Raw genomic sequence first — 23,106 nt, 5'->3', positions numbered from 1 at the left:
GCATGCCTCTGTTACTCCCCGTCCTTCTCCTTATCCACCAATAGAGGACGTAACATCCGTATTTGATTGTGTTTTTATGGGTGAGGGAAAATTCTGAAAGCTGTCTGTCATTTTGACAGATTGCAATCCACGCCCCGACTCATGCAGGTGAAGACATTTGAAATGTTACACAGAGAACATTCTGGAGGTAACAAATTCGACCAGGAATCGATATCCACATACAGAATGATACGCATTTAGGTTCAACCCACCTACCAACAAAATGCTCTACTGCAGACCCCTACTGATCCATAATCTCGCATGACACCCTGCCATGACTGAGGCCCTGTCCACATGTAGCCGGGTTTTTTTTAAAACGAATATCCGCCCCTCCAAAAACTTGCATCCACACCACCTCGTTTTAAAAAAAAACTCTGTCCACACGTACCCGGATAAATACGTTGTTAAGGACATGCCAGACCTGTAGGTGGCAGTACTTCCCCCGTTCTTAACCTCGTCCTTCGTCTGTGGTCTTCCACAAGGAGCAGTAATTCCGCTTGCAAAAACAAACAAGCAAAAAGCGCTTGGACAATTGATAAAGCGAGCGCAGCTCTGAGGGCATCCATGCTGTCGGCTAGTGTAAACACAGGTCGCACACGTGATGTCAGCATTTTTTTGTAGCGGAAAGTGACGTTGCGGACCTTAAAACTCCGGTTTTGTTTGTCCACACGCAGACATCCAAAACGGAGAAAACACAGATCTTCACTTTGGCCGGAGTTTTTAAAAAGATCCGTTTTCGTGTGAAAAAACTTGTGTGGATGACAGGCCAAAACGTAGAAAAATATCTACGTTTTGGCAGATCCCCGGCTACGTGTGGACAGGGCCCAATGCTTTGGCTGAATAGTCTCTCACATCCAGACAGAACCTAGAGAAACTCATGCATTCATCTCAGGAAGTAGTCAGCTGGTAGAACCCCGGGTCAGAACCAAACAAGGTGAAGCTTCTTTCAGCTACTACGCTGCTCACAGATGGAATCAGTTTCCTTCTGGCCCCAGATCTGCCCCAACTCTAGTAACATTAAAATAAAAATGTATTCAATTTCCTGTTTTATGTTTTTACCATTTTTCTTGCACCTGAAAAACACTTCGAAAAGCCTATGCGTATGTGATACATGAATAAAGCTGCCTTACCGTGCTGGTTGGCAATATTTATTTTTGTATAGGAATATTTAGGAATGAGCCAAATGTCGCAAAAGTTAGCAAGAAGAACATTTTACTGTACGTAGCAGATGCTAAAGAGTTAACTCTACAGCTTTCTGTAAAATATAAATTCTTATGAAGGCTGTTCATCACAGCATTCTTTTGTTTGACGTTATTCCTGTTTTCTAAACCTAATAAATATTAGTCATTAGGGTTTGTGACTGTGATACAGCAGCTGAAGCTGTTCGTGGTCTTTCACACTGAAGGATCCGTAAGCATCATCATCTAGAACCTATAGATTCTTCCACAGCTCTACAAAAGTTTCACTAGCTTTTTGCAGAAGATGCAAACTTCACTAAACCTGTAATAGTCCGACACAAATAGAATAAAATTGGAGAACTGAACATTTCTAAAGATACAAATTCTCCCTTGAATTAAGCGCGATTAATCAAACAACAGCATATGGCTGCTTTTGTTTTACAAACGAATGCACTTTTGCAGCACAACTATTTGCTGCTTTTTACCTTGAACATGTTCTGCTGCAGCCAGAATGACTGTGGGCTGTTAAATTACCTTTTCTTTGCATAACAGGAAAACGCTTTGAATCCTAAAAAGATGGGAGCTGGCACAGATGTACAATCCAATCTGCCTCTATTTAAACACAGAACACAGCGGGTCTATTTGCATAAATACGTACGATAGCATTGAATTCTGATTATGCTAGAAAGTCTCTCAGGTTGTTATCGGAGAGCTGCTTCAGAGGCAAAAATGAATGACTGGTTTTGATATTTCACAGAGTTTCTCAGCAGAATCGGGTTATTAAATCTGTCACTGAACACAGAAGAGGGGGTTTTAGGTAAAACTCACATTTATTACTCAGCTCACGGCTAATCATTTTGGGTGATCGCGTCTATTCAGAATGCGCCACTCTCTTTTCCCACCTCGGTTTTACAAAGTTACATTTTATATGTGCAGACAAATACCTCCGGTAGACCCACGCCATGATCTAAACTGTGTTTTCTAATGAATCCACTCTGAATACAGATGAGCCTGGATGTATGCCAGCTGGCCGAGGTGTTGGACTACATGAGCGTGTGCTGCCACCAGCAAACATGAGTTCAGAAGGATCACCAAGAGGAAACATTTGGAAACTAAAACGAAGACAGAAATGTTTCAGTGTGTTTAAAAAATAGATTTACTAAAATGTTTTCATCTATAGTTCAGGGCAAACAAACTAAATATTTCATTTTTTGTGGTTCTTCGTCACACACAGAGCAAACAGAACTAGTGTTTACCTTTGCTGACATGTTTAGGCATCCACTGTTGGTGCCGTCACTTGCGTTTATCTGCGAGCAGCAGTAGACGACGTCGCCCTCTACTGCCAGTGCCTTCTCCGCTGATCAGCGTGTCTTGTGCGTGTCCCAGCCCTGAGTGTACACTCCTTTGTTCATGGTCCTGGGTCCATGTATCCTCATCTCCATCACTTAAGTAAACAGGGACAAAGGAGTGTACACGCTGGACCACGCACGGGACACGGTGATCAACGAAGACAGTCGTCTACTGCTGCTCACAGATAAACGGAAGTGACGCCACCAACACCGGCGGTTGCTCTGACGAAGGCAGCAGTGGACACGGAAACGTGCCAGCAAAGGTTAAAAAAGCTGTTTTTGCCCTGTATGATGGATGAAGAACCACAAAAAAATGAAATAGGATAGAAAACACAGAACCAACATAACAAAGACGTTTGACACATTTTTGTAAACGCATTTGAGTGTTTGAAACACAACGTAAACCCATAAATGAACCGATTTAGATGGAATCTTAGTGTACTTAATTAACTTTATAATCGAGAGCAGGGGTCAGCAATCTTTGTGAAGCTGAGAGCTACTTCATGGGTACCGAGCCACAGGAAGGGCTACCAGGTTAACTGACCTTTGAACTGGAATAGATCAGATAATAAACATTCATTGTTTTTAAAGAATCTTGTAGTTTTTTAATCTATATTAATGCATTTGTGATGTATTTTTGTGGTTATTGCAGACTTGTGCTATTTATAGAAAAGGTCTGTGGGCACCTAATATAGTTCCTGGGGTCACCATGGTGCCCACTAACCCTAACGGGCACGTGTGTTGTATAATTTTTTCTTAAGTTTTGGATTTCAGACACTCTTAATTCATCCAGCATATCCAGAATGTTGTCTGCTAGTTTCAACACGCACGCACGCACGCACGCACGCACCTCGCGTCCGCCTCTGGAACAACTTCTGCACCAACTGACACACATGCTTCTTGCACGACGGTTCCGAAGGTGTTTTGTTTTGCAACAATATGTCTTAATTGAAAATTTGCCTGACATATTTCCCAGAGTTTGACATGTGAGAAAAAAACTACTTTTAACCAGCCCAGTCATTCCCCTGACCCTGCGGTACTCCTTTAGCTTTAGCTTAGCATAAAACACAGTACGTGAATGGATCCAGCTAGCGTTGGGAGTAAAAATGTCCTTGAAATCACCCAGTAGTGATCCCAGTTCTGCTTGGTGACCTAAACAATCAGACTTGACTGCAAGTGAAAATAATTGGTAACATAAAGAAATCACAGGCGCCGGCTAAAATGACGGTTACTGGGAATTCTAATGAAGCTGGAATTCTGGGAGTTCTAGTGTTAAATAGTTTACCTAACCCTAATTTAGGCGTGCACTTGGATAATAAAGACAGTACATTTACACAAAAGTAACTGGTTCTCTAATTCTGAATAACTTTTGCTTTAAAGACATGTGCTTCCTGAAACAAGTCCCAAAAGGTGTGACGTTTAGCGGGAACACAAGAACCAGGTAAGCTCTCAGCACACAGGCTGACCTACACTCATGATGCACAGAAACGTTCCCGACTTAGAACACTTCTCCCTGTTTACACACAGATTTCCATGACTACAGCTGGTGTTTTTAAGAGCTTTTAGATAAATAGAGATGATTTATGAGCCTGGACTCTTTAAACTGAAGTTGCAACATTTATAGACACTAAAGTATTGTTGTTGAAAGTTTTGTATTCACTGTTTTAGGGCATAACTTAGTAATGCACAGTATAACCGGTACACGGCTATCTTAAAGATATTCAGCCACCGGTAGAGTCTGACTCTGCCGCTCAACAGCGATAGTGCATGAAAGTTGTCGAATTGTGTCAACTCTGGACTAAACGCAGCGGCGAACGCAGCGCAGAGCACGTGGATGACGATGAGCTAATAAAGAAGAAGGGGTTACGTCAGTGATTCAGAGCTGGTTTGGGTTTGAGGAGCAGAAAACATCCTTAATAAAATACATACCGAGGAAGTAAACGATTAGATTCATGAGCAACGAGGATATTTGTTAATAGATTCATAATATGAACACGTTTCTGATTTGCGTTCCTCCTGAAAAAGTTTTGTTTTTTAGCAGATGAATGAAATAAAAAAAACATTTTTTTTGAAACCGTTTCTCCGAACACGCTCGAAACCAATTTTTTGATCAGTGGGTCAATTTTTCTTTTTTCTGTTCCCTGGTTTGTAATTGTAACTAGAGGTCACACAGTGCTTGAACCGTTTTGCTCTTGGTTTAAAAAAAGCAGGAATGTGACGCAAAATTACAAACCAGGGAGCAGAAAAAATTATCTTCAATCTTCATAAGTTTGTCTCGAAATATGTTCAAATTAATCGTGTCAAAAACTGTCATTTTGAAATACTAAACAGAAGAAAAGAATAAATCGCAATATATATCATTACAGCACACGCTTCAAAAAGCATCGTGATATAGATATGAGGCCATACTGCTCATTCAGCTGCTACATTTACCTGCAAATAACGTCACAAATTACGGATGTTATGGACATTTCTATCACTAAACGTCACTCCTACACCTGCTTTTCTGACTTTGTTTTGCACAATTTTGCAATAATTTTAGCTTAAAAGCAAAAACCTGTTTGTCAGCCAATGAAAAGTTAAACCAGCCCCAATAAATTGTTGAAATTTATGCTGAAAATCTAAAATTTACATCAAGCCTTGAATAGAGTAGAGCTAATCCAGTGACCTAGATTTCAAGTGGAAAAACCACAACACCACGAGAATGTAGAACATGCATTAAAACGGATCCGCGTTTAGGTTGAGCAGCCTCTGCTTTAAGGAGAAGGTGTGACTGAGGAGCAAAGAGACGAGACCTTCCACTGCAGCATTCATTTAGAGCAGCCAGGACGGGAATGCAAAAACAGCAGGCGATGATATAGAGAGCCATATAATGCTCAAAGATTGATGAGAACATACCTGTCTCGCCCCACAGAGTGTCATGACTATCAATTTGCACAGCATGCTCATTTTTCAACGCCAGCAGGTCCTTCACAACCTGCCAGAGAAAAGAAACTTGGATTAATGGTGCACTATTTAAGTGAATGACATCAAATAAACCTTCAGGAGGGGAGTGTATGCAGAACGCCAACTTTAGAGCAGAAAACTACAAAATCCCAGCTGATTATAAATGATTGACAGCAGGCCTGAGGACATCTGGTCACTGGATCACCACAGGAGGTTATAGGAGTCATAATTATGTGTAATTAATAGGTTCACTGATTGGATCGGTCCAAATCCCTGATTCCAAACATGTGTAAAGCTGAAACACGGCACAGTGATGATCCCCAAATCCTATCAGACACAAGACTTTGAGTCATCCCCAATTAGAAAACCTCCCCTGAGTTTTTCTATCCTCACATTCATTAATGTATGCATTTTAAACTGCATGACTGTCAGTCAGACCTGTGTGTGTCCCATGCTCGAGGCTGCGATCAAAGCCTGCTGCAGAGCTTTGTTCTTCAGAGAGCAGTCCTGCTGCTGCCCCTCAGCACTCCATTCCAGCTCCAGCAGGTACTGAATTATCTCCGAGTGTCCACGCAATGCGGCATGAACCAGCGCACACTGGCCACTCTTATCGACGTGATCCACCTTGCAAAAAAAGAAAAATAAAAATAAAAGAAAAATACAAGAATCTTGGAACTGCTGAGGAGAAAAAGAAAACAGGCTCAACGCGTACGGCGTAAAACTGTTGCATGCGGTCCTCACCTTGGCCCCCCTTTTACAGAGCAGCATCACTAGTCCCAAATGTCCTCCAGCAGCTGAGAAACACAAGGGGCTCATGCCGTTTTCAGACACAACATCCACGCTGCTGCCAAACTCCAGCAGCAGCGAGGTGATTTCATGGTGCCCCAGGTGGCACTGGACACAGAGCACCGGCGCGTTGTTCAGGACCTCTGTGCGGTAATTCACGTTCGCTCCTCCCAGCATCAGCAGCCGGCTTACCTGATGATGCAAATACAGAAATAATAGAAGCACAAACATAAAAGAGTAACCCAGACAGCATTTGCTAAATGTGAATCCTGAGTCTCGAGGTTTGCTTTCAAGGATTTGCAGATACTGTCGTTTCATTCATCCGAAACCCTCCAAGCAAAGGTCACACACACAAAATAAAGTAGCCGTAATCTACTTGATGCGATTATCAAGTTTGTTTTTCTCTCCTGTGTGAACAAAATCAATAATAAACAACTTGTCAGACAGAACCGCGTCACTAAATGAGAATTCTGCATCAGGAGATGAAACGGTGCGTTCGGAGCCTCGGTAAAATCAATTAACAGAGACTCCATTTTTCCCTGAAGGACAAATCGAGGTCATTCTGTAAATGTCTGAGTGATTCTACAAGTAAACCCAATAACTCACGTCAGACAACACTGAAACCTAACCTTAATGGCAAAAGAAAACCAATGCCGTCGCGAGACAGAATACATAATTTTGATGTAATAGGCTTTTCCAGAAAAGGCCAATCATTATTTTTCCTTGAACACACACAACTGCACATGGAAGTACACACGCTCGGTTGTTCTTTGTTAGCAGCTAATGAACTCCACTACTGACATTAGCCTAATTAGTGACCAAAAGGGGACTGGTATTTGCTGAGCCCTTTTCTGCACGGAGCTCCGAAAGTGATGAAATATTAACAGTGATGAGTTTAAAGTGAATATCTGAATAAACAATGCAGACAGGTAATTAAACCTGGAGTGAAAATGCTCATCAAGATTTTCTGCTCTGAGTTTAACTTCTCTCCCAGTCAGGAACATATTTCCTTCAAATGTTTTAAATTTTCCAAGTTGTGATGGAGAAAGCGTGCTAATATCTAATGAATTATTGAGTTTTCAGGGTGCAACAGGGATCTTGATGGGATAACAAGCAGTGATAGAATAAAATAAGACTGTTTTGTTTTAAAATATGAAAACCCTATGTTATTATACTTTAAAGCTGTTCTAGAATGCAAGAGGAAGTTGGTGCCGGGCCAGCCGATGTCCACAAGTGGGTGTGGGAGTGTGGACGAACATGGAATGGAGTGGGTGTCAAAGTGACTCATCGGCTGGTCGTAGAGTTTACGGAAGAGGACAAGAACCGGACTGCAAGCTTTGAATCTAAAGATGTGTTTCCATTGTAGGAAATTCGGGGTAATTACCGGGAGGGGCAAATTAAGCGGGAAATACGATGGCCTGGTCCTCTTAGCTCTCCATACAAATTCTGCCTTTCACGACTTAGCTCAGACGTCGGCATATCACGACTGCTACAACAGCAAGTGATGTCAGCGCAAAAAGTGTCCACAGTAACATAAAAAGTCTTCTTCTGCCGAAGTACGGCAATTTAATCCATTGGCAGGACTGGGAGAGCTGCTGTGTGATGTAAAATGTGGTGTTCAATGACCAGGAGTGAATTTTTTTTACGATGCTCAGAGACAGTAAAGCCAGGTGAAATGCATTGTGGGTAGCGATGGGTACCGAATTCGGTACTTTTTAAGGTACCGACCGAATTCCACTGTACCAGCTGAGCACCGATTCACGTCATTTGAAACGGTGCCTCGTTTCGGTACCCGTCCTTCATAACGAGAACTTGCCTAGACAGCTGCGCAAGCGCAAGAGCATTATGTCGTCAGTCGCTGCGAGCGAGTTGTTAACAGAGCAGCATGGTAGAAAGAACGCACGCTAAAGCTTGGGTCCACTTCACTAAATGTGATGGGTAACTGGGTGATGATGAAACCAGCGACAACGATCTAGTGAGACATCCTCATCTTAATCTGCTCTGGTAGGTAAATAAACTGTTAAAGATAACGTTAGCTTGATATCTTAGCTTCCATTGCCACCGTTGTTATCAGCTAATGGTGCGTTCACTTTCTCCTCGGAAATTCTAACTTCCCAGTAGGAAAAATCAAATGAAAAAGGACAGCAAAAGGAATGAAGATACACAGTAAATTTAGTTCAGAGTAAAGATTTTTGCTTCAGTTTAATTATCAGCTTATAAAACTACAAGGACGATGTTAAAATACAAACAGTTGTATGTTATTTATTGTGATATTTATCAAATATTGTTATATATTGAGAAAAATATATATTTAATTATAAAAGAGAATTAAAATAATAAACACTCAAAAGTATCGAAAATTGGTACCGTTAAGTACCGGTATCGATTCCTAGGTACCGGGAATTAGTACCGGATCGATTCAAATGTCAAAGGTACCCATCCCTAATTGTGGGGGACTTGAGCTGAGTTTTTCAGCATTGGGAGTTTAATGACAGCAATTTTAAAGTGGCACAAATTTATTTGTGCTTCCATTCTGCTTCACAAGCAATTTTTCTAATTTTACTAATACCGGTTGTTTTGGACGACTTCTGCTGTCATTTCCTACTGAGTTACAGCCAATCGGCGTGAGTTAACCGTAAATTCCACTCAGCTACTCCGAGTACCCACCCCTGTTCAGGTACTTTGAAAAGTCCTGAAAATGGCCCGTTCAGCCGGCCTGGTGAAGTGGACACAAGCTGGGAAGTTTAAGTAAAATTACCCAGAAGTTCAGATAGTGGAAACGCGCCTCATCTGGCATTCATTCAGTCTGTGTTCCCAGTACGTCCTGAAACATGAGTGCTCTGACGTTCTTCTTTGTTGCTTTCCTCTTGTCCAACAAGAGCTACAAGGATAAAGATGGAAGCGTGTATCCAAAGCGGCCTGTGGCTTCTTTTCTGTTTACTTCAGATGCAGAGGATGCACATACTTTTATTACTAGTTATGTAACAGAAAATCTGCACGACTTTTATTTAGAAAATTTCCAAATGTTTTTCACGGCTTTTGTGTTTGACTTTCTTTCTGATCTAAACAGCGGAGTTTGATGTGTTCTGAAAGCGCAGTGAAAAATTAAGCGTCCACCACTTTGGGAAGCTTCCAAAACGTTACGCTATGTGGCCGGTGGGGAAACACTCATTATGATGGTAGCTAACTGTTAGCCTGGCCTGCCAGAGTCACTCTCTGTTTAATTCTGCACAGAGAAAGGGTCTGGGAACTCTCCTATTCAAATAACCCCGAGAATTCTAACCGAGCCAACCAGCGCTGAGTAGCTTACGTCCCACACCATAATGCCGAGTTTGTCGAACATGACGACTGAAGCGGAGTTCGCTGCAGCTCTTTCCTCTGGTCTAAATGACTTGGACATGTCTTTAAAACGACATCAAGTAGAGGCGCTAAAAGCCTTTCTTCTAAAGAAAGATGCTTGCGCTGTCGCCAGACGCCTTTTTTGACTACAGCTAAAAAAACTACAGAGTTGCGCAGTACAGTCAGCATTTCCATCTTTTTCTGATTGGTTATTTTTGAGCTGCCTAGTCCCGCCCCTCAAGTGCCTCTCTGCCTGTGAGATACCAGAGTCTTTTTCTGTGCAGAATTAAACAGAGGTCGAGTCTGGCAGGCCAGGCTAGCTAACTGTTGCATACTATGTTCACATCAGTTAGAAAAGCCCGGTTAGACACCCCAAGCTGCCTTTATTCAGCAACAAAACTGTATACCTGGTTTCAAACTCTAGGACCTCATCTAAATGAAAAAGTACACGTTGATCTTCAGAAACATCTAAACTGAATCAGTGACAGAGCCAATTCTTGCATGTTAACATTCTGCCAGCTGGTGAAGACATGAAAAGGGTGTTCACCTTGACATTTGGTGTGTAGAGGTTCCTCAGGGAAGCCAAGGCTGCAGAAAGTCCATCAGCACTGCAGCTGATCCACAAAGCCTGAAGCACACTGGACGACACTCCCGTTTTCTTACTCAGGCCCTGCAGGTAAACCCATACATACATCAATATGCACAAACACACACATCAACAAACCTGAGCGGCAGATGTTCGACATTTTACAAGTAAAAAGCAAAGCAAATACCAAGTGTTTTTTTCTCCAGGAATTGGTTTTTGAGCCGGCATTGTGGCTGTACCTTAAAGATGTGTGCCTTCAGGATATGGTGGCCCAGCTCCATTGTCTGCTGACGATTCAGTTTCCCCTCCTGGCGCGATAACATAAAGGCCATGAAAGCATGGCCGCTCCTGAGTGAGAAACCAACAGACAGAAAAGTCTGCTGTCAAATCCAGGAAACACTGTTCATCTGCATCATATCACATGAAAGCACTTATTATTCTGGTAATGAAGTCTGTGTCATGGAGAAGCTCTTTATTCCAGACTGGTGTGAATTCACTGAAACTGCTGTGCGGTGACCCACAGATGGAAAGAAAAAGTGTAAAATAAATAAATAAATAAAACTTCTGTTGTCATTCACTTCTTCACTCTGGCACCAATTAATACAGAACTTCATTAAAAGGGCATGCATGATTGCAGCTCACTTTGATCCGGTTACGATTCTCCCCGTTTGTGCTGAAGCACTGAAAGGCAGAGTGAGGAAAGCTTTTGTCTGTCTGTGCCAGAATATAAAACCTTTGTTTTTAATTAAGCTGGAGGGCTGTGAACGACCAGAATACAAAGCTCAGCGCTGGTCCATTCAGAGGCATCCGTACGTTAGCGAGGTGCACAAGAGGGAGGGAGTCTGAAAAATACACTCCAGCTGACATCATTGAGCTTATTAAATGTGTATTGCTGTTGTGAATTCAGAATTTTAAATTGGTCAGAGGGAGAAAAAATATAACTAAATCAGTCTGCAGCAAAGCAGGAAAGAGGAGTGTTTATTTTACCTTCCTATATGGCTGCATTTAATTTAGAAAACCAGGAGCAATAAAAACAGATAATTGCGTTTATTTTTTTATCTGTACATTTGTTCACGTTCAGTTTTAATTTATGAGCTAATTTCTACAGGATGTCTTATAAACTTATTGCTGTCTCATGTAATTTTTTTAGGTTTAGGCAGACAAATAAGCAGTTTAAATGCATGCATTAATGAATCCGAGGATAAAACTGATGATTTCTGCAATTCGACTTAGTTTAAAGTGACAAATGTTAGGAAATGAAAACAGACTAAAGGCAGCAACAAATCAAACGTAAATGGGGCGTATGATTCTTTTTACTTAACTTAGTTATTTAGTTGATATAGAGCACGTTTATGACGTTCTTTACTCTAAATCCATTCACCTAAATATGTTTGAATGGTTTTACTCTTTCAGTACCTTCCAGAATGAGCCGTTTCAGGGGTCATTTTAAGAATACAATCTGGAGCAGGCCACGCCTACCCATCCCCCACTCAGGCTGAGAAGCTCTGGCACTAGAGAAGGATTTGGAGTGAAGACACTGCTCCTCCAGCTGCAGCTCTCTTGCACGTGAGAGGTGGTTATATTGGCGCTTACACGTTAGCGTCGGCACAGCCGCAGAAGATATCGAACGGCACCGGAATTTGGTTTCACACACAGGTCAGATTTACGTTTTTGGTGCAGAGGCGACTTTCTCTCATACCTTCTCCCCAGCGGTCAGACTGGGACTGAGGTGACACTACGGACTGAGTACACCTACTGCCTCCGATCTGTGAGAAGCGCCGGGGGGGGGGGGGGGGGGGGGGGGGGGGTCCCCCGCATGCACGATTCATTTTCATGCTGGATGCTGGTGAGTAAACTTCTGTCTGTAGCACGGAGCTGCCGTTAAGTGTGGGAACGGGACAAAAGAATAGCTGTGTGTGTGTTCCTATTCTCCACAACAGAGCTCTTGCCCTGGTGAGCAGACAGCTGTGCTCAGGGGAGGTGTGTGTGTGTGTGTGTGTGTGTGTGCGTGCGTGCGTGTCACAAGATGATGAGGCCACGCACAGCAAATTAATAAAACAATGTGGTTCCGAGTCTCCACAATCAACACAGCTCATGTCCGCCTTTCGTTTACCTTATGGAGCGGACTTTCCCGCGCATATTAAGCGCCGCCCACATGCTCGGGGATTTCTGCATTCCTGAGATGTCCCTCTGATTTATATGTGAACACTACACCGCCCGTACCAGCCCAAAGTCACGCCATCCAGCCCGACTGTGCCGACGCTAAAGTGTAAGCACCATAAACCCTGATTGTGACATCACAAACAGGGTATTTTTGAAACGGCCTGTTCTAGGCACATAATTCCTAAAACCAATTGTTTTTTTCTTCCTTGGAGTGTTTCTAGAGATAGTAGAGACCTACATGGCAGCACAAAATGATGCAAAGGGTGAGTTTAGCTAAATTTGTTCCCTTTAATGTACCATCAGTTATAATTATTTTCTTTTAAAGCAAACATTTGTGGATTCTGAAAATCCACTGATGAGTCATATACCTCACAAACGGCGGGTTTCTGCAGAAATGTACTATAGCAAACCAAGAAAAATGGGATGCAGAAACAAGTTCACTTTGCTGTTTGTTTTTCTACTCATTCTGTACATCAGAAACATTCAGTTAACAACTAAACAAACCTATCTTCTTGTCTACAGCAGCATTATGAGTGTTTTTAAATGGCTTTGTACTTAGAACAAAGTCAAAAGTTGTCGGGTTATTATTGTAGCAGCAGGATGTTTAACACAGTTACCTCACAGAGTCAGAAGTGTGCTGTGCTGTGTATGTTAATTAGAACGTTCTGCATTTTCTTTCTTTACAATCCTTCCTTGCATGCAAAACAGCAACCGCCACAAAAGCAAACACCAAACAATTAATTGGTTCATTATACTGTGAAATAAAGACTCGGAATAATTGGTTTACGCATAAATATGGGCGGCTATAGCTACAGTTTGAATTAAAGGCCCAGATTTCCATTTATGTTCCCTGACAACGGCAACAATTAGATGATTAAAATGTCTTTCTTACTGATACCACATCAGTATGTCTTAATTATATCCTGCTGCAGACAGAAGTGAGTAATGGTCTGCACGCTTTGCAAGCTTATCAGAAGTACCAGGGGTCTAGATTTCTAAGGAGCGTTTCACATTTGCTTACAGAGCAGAGGACTGACCTGGGGTCACACAGGAAATCTGTGCTCTCTCCATCTGCTCGCCATACCAGCCACTCTCTGAAGGAAGGGTGGCAGAACATGCGCGTCTTGTCACGCCGTTTGATGAGGAAACCCGCGAGCAGGTCCATGCGCTGCCGAAAATCCTCCCAGGGCAGCTCGCCTTGGATGTAGCCGGCGTTGATGGCCTGGAAAAGCTGCTCATCGGTCATGGGGTGCAGCGACGCCAGAGCCACGTTGAGGATGGGCACAGAGCGCTCAAAAGCTGTATTGGTCATGAACTTCATGTTGCACTGGAGCTGGTAAAGTTCAGCCAGCGAAACGGGAACAACTTTGTAGCTGGAGCTTTTGATGACGAGGTGGCCTTTCTCAAAGAGGTCTAAGGTGAGTTTGAGATACAGGTAGGAGCCCTGGCTGAGGGAGATCAGGTGGCTGCTGAGCTTGCTCACGGTGCCGGGGTCGGCCTTCCCGTTCAAGCTAATGTTGTTCATAATATCCTTACCGCTATTGATGCGGTACTGAATGTAAGCATTCAGGTCGTTGCTTATCTCTTTGTTGTCATTAAAGTCATCCAGGGAGATCTTGGAGAAGGGCAGAAGGCTGGTGATGTCCTGTAGAGGAAGGGTAAACAAAAGTGCATTTGTGAAAATAATTCCCTCATGATTTAAACCAGTGCCAGAATTTTTATTTAAATCATACAGTATATAATAAAGCTATAAAAGTGTCATTCCTCACAAAAGTCAGAATCAAAACTCGTCAAAGTAAACTCTGGCAGGCTTCTTGAGCAGCAGAGGGAACAAGCTCACTGAGCTATCAGGCTAAAGCAGGCACTTGTTAATCTTAGAGTGGCTATGATGGAGACCAGACCGGAAAAGTGAGCGGATGGATGGGACGATGGCTAGCAGCACATCAGAGGTCTTAGCTGGAGCTCACATTTCAATCCCACGTCCTGGAGGTTGACAGAATCGATGCACCTTAATCCTGCAATGCTATGGCTGTCTAAACCTCGAGAAGCCCTGGTGAGATAACACTTCTCTCTTCCTCATCAGGACGGGTTACAGAAAACACACACACACACACACACACACACGCGCGCGCGCGCACACACACACACACGAATGCACCAAGACTTTGATCAATAAGGTGATGGGTAATTCCTCACAGATAGTCAACAAAGCAACCAAAACAAAAAAGATATTAAATGTTTTGAAGGGAGAATATGAAAATAATGTTTTAACAGACATAAAAAAAAAGAAAAAAAAAACTGCTAAATATTAAGAAAATTATGATTGTTAGTAACAGCATCTTTCTAGACGGCTAGGTTGAATCTGCAGTGCATACTGAGGGACACAAGTTGATGTCTGGCTTCAGCATGTGCATTAATAACCTCCATTCTGGAAGTCAGTCAAGTGTTGCTTGGCTCACCGGGCTTGCCCAAAGCCTCGAGCTACAGGCACTGAGCTCAACCCTGACCCCAGACCAGTTTAAACAAGGGTCATTTGTGCTCGACTCTCTATAGAAAGTTGCATTTTTCTCAAGAAACTTTTATGTATAGCAGTTGGGTTTGAAAAGACCTTTAGAATCAAAAAGTTCTCTTTTTCTCAGATTTCTCTTACCAGCAGGTTGACACGAACGGTGATCACCAGTTTAAGCCACGGAGGGAACTTGGTGATGATTTTAGAGATGAAAGACGCGATGGTGTCTCCGTAGTCGGGTTTATGAAACTCTGCTTCGTTCAGCCCATCTATCAAGATGATGTGGTTCTCCTCAGAAATCTTCCTTTCTGTAAACACATGCGCGCACACACACACACACACACACACACACACACACACACACACACACACACACACACACACACACACACACACACACACAATGTGCTCTGCTCAGTGTTAAAGTGACAATGTGTAGTTTTTACCATTAATCTCTGGAAGTATCCATCAAAATGTTGTTGTAAATGAATTAAAAGATGCCGAGTTGTTGAAAAATATTGGCCGTTTCATAACTTATAACCATAAAAATCTGTTCTAAAATACATGGAGTGGGTCTAGGTGTCTGGGCAACGCCATATTGGATGCCACGTTTCCTTCTGTGGAAGTCTGTGAGGACAAAATGCATTTACTCATTTGTAGCAAATGGTTACAAAACCAGAGCACAGGGACCCCAGGGAGACTGTGACCAGAAAAGCCCCTGCCCCCCTCGAGAGGTGCAGAGGATCGCCTCATGGGGCCACAACCAGCAGCCGGCAGAGTCCCGGGAGATATCAGCGGCAAGCCCACAGGCCCGCCCGCAGCCTCCTACCCCCAAGCCGACTGAGCCCAGGACCCAGCAACCTGGGACCCAGGGGCGACCACCCCCGCCGGGGACCCAGCAGAGCCCAGGGACCCAGATCCTACCAGGCAGCCACCGGGATTGGTCAGGCAGACGCCAAAAATCTTAAACCCCCTGACCCGGGAGCCACGAACACTCAGGCAGACCAAGGCACCGCACTCCACACCAGGTGTGGCAGGGGGAGGGGAGACGAAGATGTATTGACCCTTTGCACGTGACGTCAGGCCACTCATGTGACTGCCTCCTTTGCCATGATGGACGGCAAAAAGACAGTTTACACCCGTTGGAACTCCAGTGAAGGTAGTCAAAACAAGCCAGTTTGTATCCTTTTATCCAGGGTATCTGCAGGTTTAAGGGAGCCAAATTTAAGACTTTTTAAGACCTTTTTAAGGCCACTTTGACCAAATTTAAGCTATTTTTTAAAATTTAATTTAAGCTATAATTTCCAGCTATTGCCTGGAACCGGTGCTAGCCACGTCGCAAACGTGGGATTAGCCATCCAGTTACCATTAAACTTGCACTTCCCCATGGTGCAAGCTCCCACTAGCTTAACCAGCTAATGTGCTCATCTAAAAATAGCCCCCTCTCACAACCAACTGAATGTGTACGGTTCCGCTTACGCCAACATCGTACACAAATAATGCTGAACACTAACTAAAAAGTCACGAAAATTTTATAGAAAAAAAAATATCTTGTTTATTGGGTCTTTGGTCATTTAAGACCTTTGGAAACTGTATTTAAGGATTATTTGTCATTTCTAAGGATTTTTAAGGCCTTAAATTTGGAAAAGCTAATTTAAGACTTTTTAAGGACCCGCGGATACCCTGTTTATCGCTTTTATTTAGGTAATTTGACAGTAACATGGTTTTAGCTTGCTGCGTGGTTGGCAGGGGGGGCTTAGATAATGAGGACACACAGCCATTTTTACTGCAGTTTTGCTCAAAAACAGTTCAGTCCCTGTGATCCACTTGCTGTTTACCTCCTCTCTCCCTCCTCTCCTGTGGGTTGGAACCTGCACCTTTGCGCACCGATGTGACGTCATCAGAATTTTGCTCGCTTCGGTAGCCGGACTCGGTTCCGAAATTGAAACGTGTTTCTCTACCGCTCCGCACGGAAGCGGCAAAAACATTTTTCATCTGAGGTTTTAATACACATTTACACATGCTGTTCAAACGAATTTTGCCTCTGGCCGATATCTTTAAATGAGTGAGTGAACCCACTACCAAGGATGAACTCCGCTAACTTTAAAAATCAGCTGCTCTAAATAAGCATGAAGGTCAGAGACGAGCTCTAGGATGGACACGGATAAAGGAACTGTAATGTAGAGGTAAAGTAGGGCAGGACCAACGTTTGCAGCTGTCATACGGTCCATCTGAAATGTTGGACTTTCATTTAGCTTGTGATGTGACCGGTTAGAGCAAAGTCTCATGTTAGAGTTTCGTCATGAGAACATTGAGATACCTCACATACTGATGGCATCTAAAAAATGTTTTTTCTTTTTCAAAATAAAGAATAATTTTAACCACAATTGAAACGTACAATCTTAGAAAAACCTCGTCCAATCAATGTGAACGTCCTGTTCTCACTGATTGGATAGAAATCCTTCCATCAAACTGTGTGTGTGTGTGTGTGTGTGTGCGACACGAGCGTGTTATGGTTTTGCACTGATGTAACCATCTTTACGCTGACAAAAATGTAACTAAGTAACTTTTACTTTGAGTACATTTTATTTACGATACTTTTTACTTTTACTTGAGTAAAAATTTAGGCAAGTACTTTTACTTGTACGTGAGTAAAAATTATCAAAGTACTGGTACTTGTACTTAAGTAGGAAATGTTAGTACTCTTTCGACCTCTGGCCACAGGAATGCGGAAATGGGGTCCATACCTGCACCCCCTGACTTGTCCAACCCCCAAGGTCCTATGTGCATGATTGTGTGATGATGTGAGGGAGCAGCAGGAGAAAAATGTGTGGGGATGGGGAGGAATGGCTGGTTGGAGTTCATACAAATCTAACTTTTAATCCAGTTTGAACTTTATTGTTTTTGTTCTTTTTTTAAATTCTCATTTTAAAAGATTTCTGTTGAATCAAGACTTAAAAGTTTTCACAAATGGTCAAATATGGTTTGGCATCAATCAAATATTAAAGACATATGAATGAAATGTTATTTGTTTTCTTGTTTCATAGTTTTTCTTTTTTTCAGTAAGATATAAGGATTTAAACTTGTCTCTACCAATCAACCTACAACTTAAGGTTAAATCAGTGGAAGCAGTTATATTAAAACCTTAAATACCGGCCTGATACAGCAGTTGACCGATGGTTTTTTTGGAAAGCACCTTGACTTAGGCCGTTTTCTACATGCAAGAATTTAAATTAATTGTAAAACAAACTGCAGTCAGACAAGCCAAAGTACAACATTAATAAAATAAAATCAACATGCAAAAATCCCCTAAACATGATTTTGTACCTTTACGAAGGTTGGCCAGTGGTTCCAGGACCCCCCTTCGGAAAGCTGCCATGGGGTCTTGGACACAGGAGCGCAGGCTGAGCATGCTCTGAAGGTGAGGCTCCTTCAGCAGCAGCTCCCTGTATGCAGAGAGCTGATGTGACCTGCACAGCAAGGCTGCAATGCTGTGTACGAACTCTGGCACAAGGCAGGTGTATGTGTTGTCCGCCTGGCAATAATGATACGCAACCACCTAAAACAAATAAACAACACGAAGATAAAGAGGTAAACAAGAGTTTTGAGAATGGAAAACTTCTGCTACAGTTCTAAAAAAACTGGGCTTCTCTTTAAACAGTCAGAGACCAAGATTTTATCCAGATTAGTCAAAGTAATATTAAGAAATTGTCTTTTTACCCCTAAATATGTAGAAAGGCCAACAAGTACAGAGTAGGATACCTAAAAGCTAGAGGTTGAGAGTTACTGAGGTTTCTGCACTAAAGATGTCTCATTAAAGAGGAGAGGTGGAGCAGAGGTGAGAAGATGAAAAGAGAAATGCCCTTGAGAGATTTGACTTTACCAATTACAGTTCACCCTGAAGGAGCTGACACACTCAGCAGGAGGAGTCGTGTTTCTCTGCTGATCGCCTAAATGATGCTGCTGTCTAAGCTTTACACATTATTACTATTATTTTCTGTCCGTACCAAGACTTTATGATTTCAATAAACTACAAGTATGCAGCAATTCCTTAAACTTAAAACTTTTTGTGTTGCTGCTCCAGACGTCTAAAACCGGGTCAGGTCATTAACTAAAACACATCATCTGCAATACCGGTAATTATGGAGAAACTGTTTTTTTCCTTTGGGAAAAGCTGTTAAAGCAAAGCATGATTTAAAATGCTTAATGGATAATGGCTGCATCAGTAATCAACACAAGACAAGATGATGCAACGCCACAGTGAATCTGCAGCAGCTTATCTAAAGCACAGCAATAAATTCATGTATAGAAAAAAAATGTCTGAACTCTGTAATAGGAGAAAGGCATTAAGACCATAATGCACCAAAATCTGCAATAGCCTCAGCGCCCTGTTATGAGTCCCTTTTACATCAATGATTAAAAGGAACTGACAGAATTTGACAGAAACTGCTCTGTGTTGCATCAGAGTTCACACATCACAGGAACAGCGTCCCCCAGAGAGAGCGCCTATTGGAAACACTTTACACAGTAATTGGCTCAAGGGATTTTTCTTGGGTTTCACAGACATTTAGGATCTTGATGCATAAATAGTTGGCTATCTGGTGCATAAACAATCCCAGTGGGAGGAAAAAGGCTATGCAGCATCAATATGGGCTATGGAGCTCCGGGAGTTGACGTCACTTCTCCCGGCATGCAACGGTTCAAATCGAAACGCCGCCATATTGGCATGCAGAAGCCCGCAGCTGGACTATTTGTTATTGTCAGAAAACTCAATCAAACGGGAAATACCGTAAATCCTCTAATATTGGCCTGTATTTAAATAACTGCCGGGTATCACATTTTGGCCGGTGTCGGAGTCGGCGGAGGTGAATAATGGCCGTTTTTTTTATTGTGGCCGGGTGGAATGTGGTAACAAGCAAGTACCACAGGGGGGGCGGTTGTGTCATCCGTCTCACTTTTGATTTGCCAGTGATAGACCGCGAGGGTAACTTTAACCGTGCGGAGACGAAAAGGAGACGAAAATTTGATATCAAGTTCAAAGAGAACGTGCTGATTATGCTGCAGAACACTCTGGGGAGCAGTAGGGGTTGTATGAACTAGTCACTAGTCGACTTCACCGCTCTATAGTGACTTTTTATGCCTGTCATCGACCGGTCCGTGGCCGGCAAGATGCAGTCCACGGAAAAGACCGCAGCCTGCTGTCAGCAGGTGACAAGCTCCTGCGCATCGGGAGGCAACGCCCTGTGCCAGAGCGTCAGCACTGACACCCGCCGTAAAACGGACATTTAACCAAATTGTGACCTTTACCCTCTTGCAATTTAACCTTCCCCTCACCCCCATCCTAACCTTAACCAGCTTGCGCATGCAAAGCTCTGATTGTTGACGCGCTCCAGACATCTGCGTCCTGAGCACGGCCACAGTAACATTATCAAATCGGGTGTCGCCACCTCAAAAACTAATTTAACACGCAATCGTTCATGTCGGCTCATTTCCTTTTATGTTTTCTGTCTTTTATTCTTTTATTTGTGCCTGATGCTTTTCGCTGCTGTGGATCGTGGCGCATCACCTGTTTTGTCCTCGGTGAAGCACCACTGATGTGGCCGGCGAGCAGCGAGCGCTCCGCTGTTTTTGCGGTCGGTAGATCTTTTAGAACTGCAGTTCAAAGGTAACTCATAAGGTGAATATATATGAACCCAGGTAGCAGTTTTTCTTTAGGATTGAGAGGAGATGCAGGAAGATAATAAACAGGCAGGACAGAAAAACAGTCAAATAAAAACAAGTTAGTTTTGTACCTGGTGGTTGCAACAAACAGACACCATTGAAGGTAATCAGAAGTGAGGAACAGAAAATGAAATAATTATTTTAATGTTTAGAGCAGCAGGAACTCCGAGAGGCTGCAGGCGCATCAGTGAGTTTGCGGCCGCTGCGCAGGGGGAGGGGGGGAGAGGGCTGAAGCAGAAACTACCTTTGTTAAAAGAAATGTGTTTAACTTTGAAAATGTGGGTGCAATTTTAACTGTCAAAAACTCCAGCGAACCATTAGTTCATTTTGCTCAAATAGAAATTGAGGCCTGCCTCTAATTCTGGTCCTCCTTCCAATAAAGGCCTGGAGCTTGATGAGCTTGAGTCAAATACAGACCTGTATTAGAGGATTTACGGTATGGTAGATTCCTGTTGTGCCCCAGGATGCAGAACAGACACGGACGACATAAGGAATGAGCCATCTACAGGATTCCCCAAGATCCGGAGCTCCACAAACGTTGGATCATTGTAATAAAACGCGCTAGTGACCGGGCTAAAATGAAACTGTGGGATCCCGAGAGTAAAGGTTTTCACTTATGCAGCGACCACTTCATATCAGGTACTTAAACCAACGTTTCCTCAACTGTATATGGTATTTATTTTAAATGCTTTTATTACGATTCTTAGTGGGCTTCCTAAACTTATTTTGGCGTGGATTTTTCTGTCTTATTACTCATAGCAACAAGTAAACGTCACGTAAAACGTTGCCTCGTGATTTCTGCGTGCTGCCGTTTACGTGTTTTATGATCACAGCAATTAACTGGCTTAGCTGTATTTAATTTTTAAGCAATGGTTGATCAATTGTCAGATCACACATAAAAAGCACTTTGGATTGCTATTATCTGTCTCACCGAGACAGATCTCAGACAGACCTCAGACAGATCCTGAGACGCTCCTGCCTGACATTTTTATTTTATTCACGGAAAAAAATCAACTAGTGATTTCTCTTGGCGTTCAGTTTATACATTCAAACAGCACAGCACTCTATTTAGACTTCTTACATGTAAATCTATGTTATTTGTCCATCCATCCATCCATTTTCTTCCATTTATCCGAAGTCGGGTTACGGGGGCAGTAGCGTTGAGCGGCCCAGACTTCCCTCTCCCCAGCCACTTGGGCCAGCTCCTCCGGGGAAATCCCAAGGGGTTCCCCGGTAAGAAGTCCGCTCCGACGGCTTCTGGCGTTTTTAAAAAGTATCCCAGGGGCACGGTAAGGGTAGGAGATGTTTTGTCTATTTAATTTCTGACTATATAAAATGATTTCTTTGGTTTTAAAGTGTGAAGTAAACTCCGACGAAGTAAAGTCCAAGCCGATCCCGTTCATGTTCATGTTTACGATCCGTGTTTGTTTACCTGTTTTTCCTGCCAATATGGCGTCTACTAACTGAGAGTCACGTGGGGTCCGGAGCTCTATTGAGGCAGCGCCCAGGAGGAGGTGAGAATGTTAAACCTAAATCATCATATTCCGTCACCATTTAAAAACAATCCAAACAGCTGATTTATTCATTTCAATTTTCCTACCAATGCATTTTTTCTTTGAACGGTGACAAAAAAAAAAAAAAAATACACAACTGTTTTATTTTTCTACCTTGGCACCAAGGCGTTTCACCGCCTCCTCCCTACGTCGCTGCAGCTCGGGGGTTCCTGGGCAGCTGCTGGTGCTCAGAGTGTTGGTGGCGCTGGATGGGGGCGTGGGTTGTGGCGGCTGGCTGAGAGGAAGTTCAGCTCCTTGTCCTGTTCCACCTGAGAGACATAGGTACAATTTTTGGAACATTTATTTAATAGTTAAACAATCACAAACTATAAGTTGCTAGTTACAGAAAAAAGTAACTAGTTAGTTACTTTATTCAATTCTATTCTGTTTATTTATATAGCGCCAAACCACGACAAGTCATTTTAAGGGACTTTACAAAGTAAACATTTTTATTTTACCTATATATCAGTTGAATTAATTAGGCCTAATAATTAAAAGTTTCCTGTGGTTGAATGTTGTAGAAACAAATAGTTGAAGACAAAGACAGGGCTCATAAGGAGCTTACTTTTAGGAGAGGCACAGGGACTGTTGGAGGCGATCTGGCGCATGCGTCCTCCGTGGCAGCTCAGCGCCACCAGCCGGGAGATGATGGCTGTCTTCCCATACCCCACACTGCCCACCACCATCGCTCCCTGGGTCCCACTGGAATCGCCGGCCTTCAGGGTATCCTCCAGCTGCTGAAAGAGCCAATCTCGACCAATGAACACAGAGTCCGTGGTGATGCTGGGTACCTCAAACAACAAGGGTTTGAGCATGATGTCCACAGGCTTGTAGGGGGCAAAGCGGGCTGAGAAAGGAGGAAAAAGATTCAAAACAGAAATAAATAGATTTGTGGTGATATTGTTTTTAAAACTATCCAACACTTTGCTGTAGCATC

The 23,106-nt window shown here is 42.9% G+C and overlaps 1 protein-coding gene across 7 annotated transcripts in view; it reads right to left on the bottom strand.

Moving 5' to 3' along the window:
- tanc1b (tetratricopeptide repeat, ankyrin repeat and coiled-coil containing 1b) overlaps window positions 1-23,106 on the bottom strand; it is a 143,998-nt gene that overhangs the window by 13,268 nt on the left and 107,624 nt on the right. For all 7 annotated transcript variants that reach the window (XR_008564430.2, XM_015966599.3, XM_015966600.3 and 4 more), the window contains 10 exons: window positions 22,735-23,016; window positions 22,284-22,438; window positions 18,223-18,454; window positions 15,037-15,203; window positions 13,424-14,031; window positions 10,463-10,571; window positions 10,185-10,307; window positions 6,254-6,490; window positions 5,951-6,136; window positions 5,465-5,543 (listed from right to left, as the gene is read on the bottom strand). Coding sequence is in view for 6 of the 7 variants with exons in the window: in XM_015966599.3 (XP_015822085.1) it covers window positions 5,465-5,543; window positions 5,951-6,136; window positions 6,254-6,490; window positions 10,185-10,307; window positions 10,463-10,571; window positions 13,424-14,031; window positions 15,037-15,203; window positions 18,223-18,454; window positions 22,284-22,438; window positions 22,735-23,016 (2,178 nt within the window). In the remaining variant the exon portion in view is untranslated. The remainder of the gene's footprint in view (window positions 1-5,464; window positions 5,544-5,950; window positions 6,137-6,253; window positions 6,491-10,184; window positions 10,308-10,462; window positions 10,572-13,423; window positions 14,032-15,036; window positions 15,204-18,222; window positions 18,455-22,283; window positions 22,439-22,734; window positions 23,017-23,106) is intronic.

This window comes from Nothobranchius furzeri, chromosome 14, assembly GCF_043380555.1.
Source record: "Nothobranchius furzeri strain GRZ-AD chromosome 14, NfurGRZ-RIMD1, whole genome shotgun sequence".
Lineage (NCBI taxonomy): Eukaryota > Metazoa > Chordata > Actinopteri > Cyprinodontiformes > Nothobranchiidae > Nothobranchius > Nothobranchius furzeri.
The sequence above is the reverse complement of the archived record's forward strand: the minus strand, read 5'-3'. Positions and strand labels throughout refer to the sequence as shown.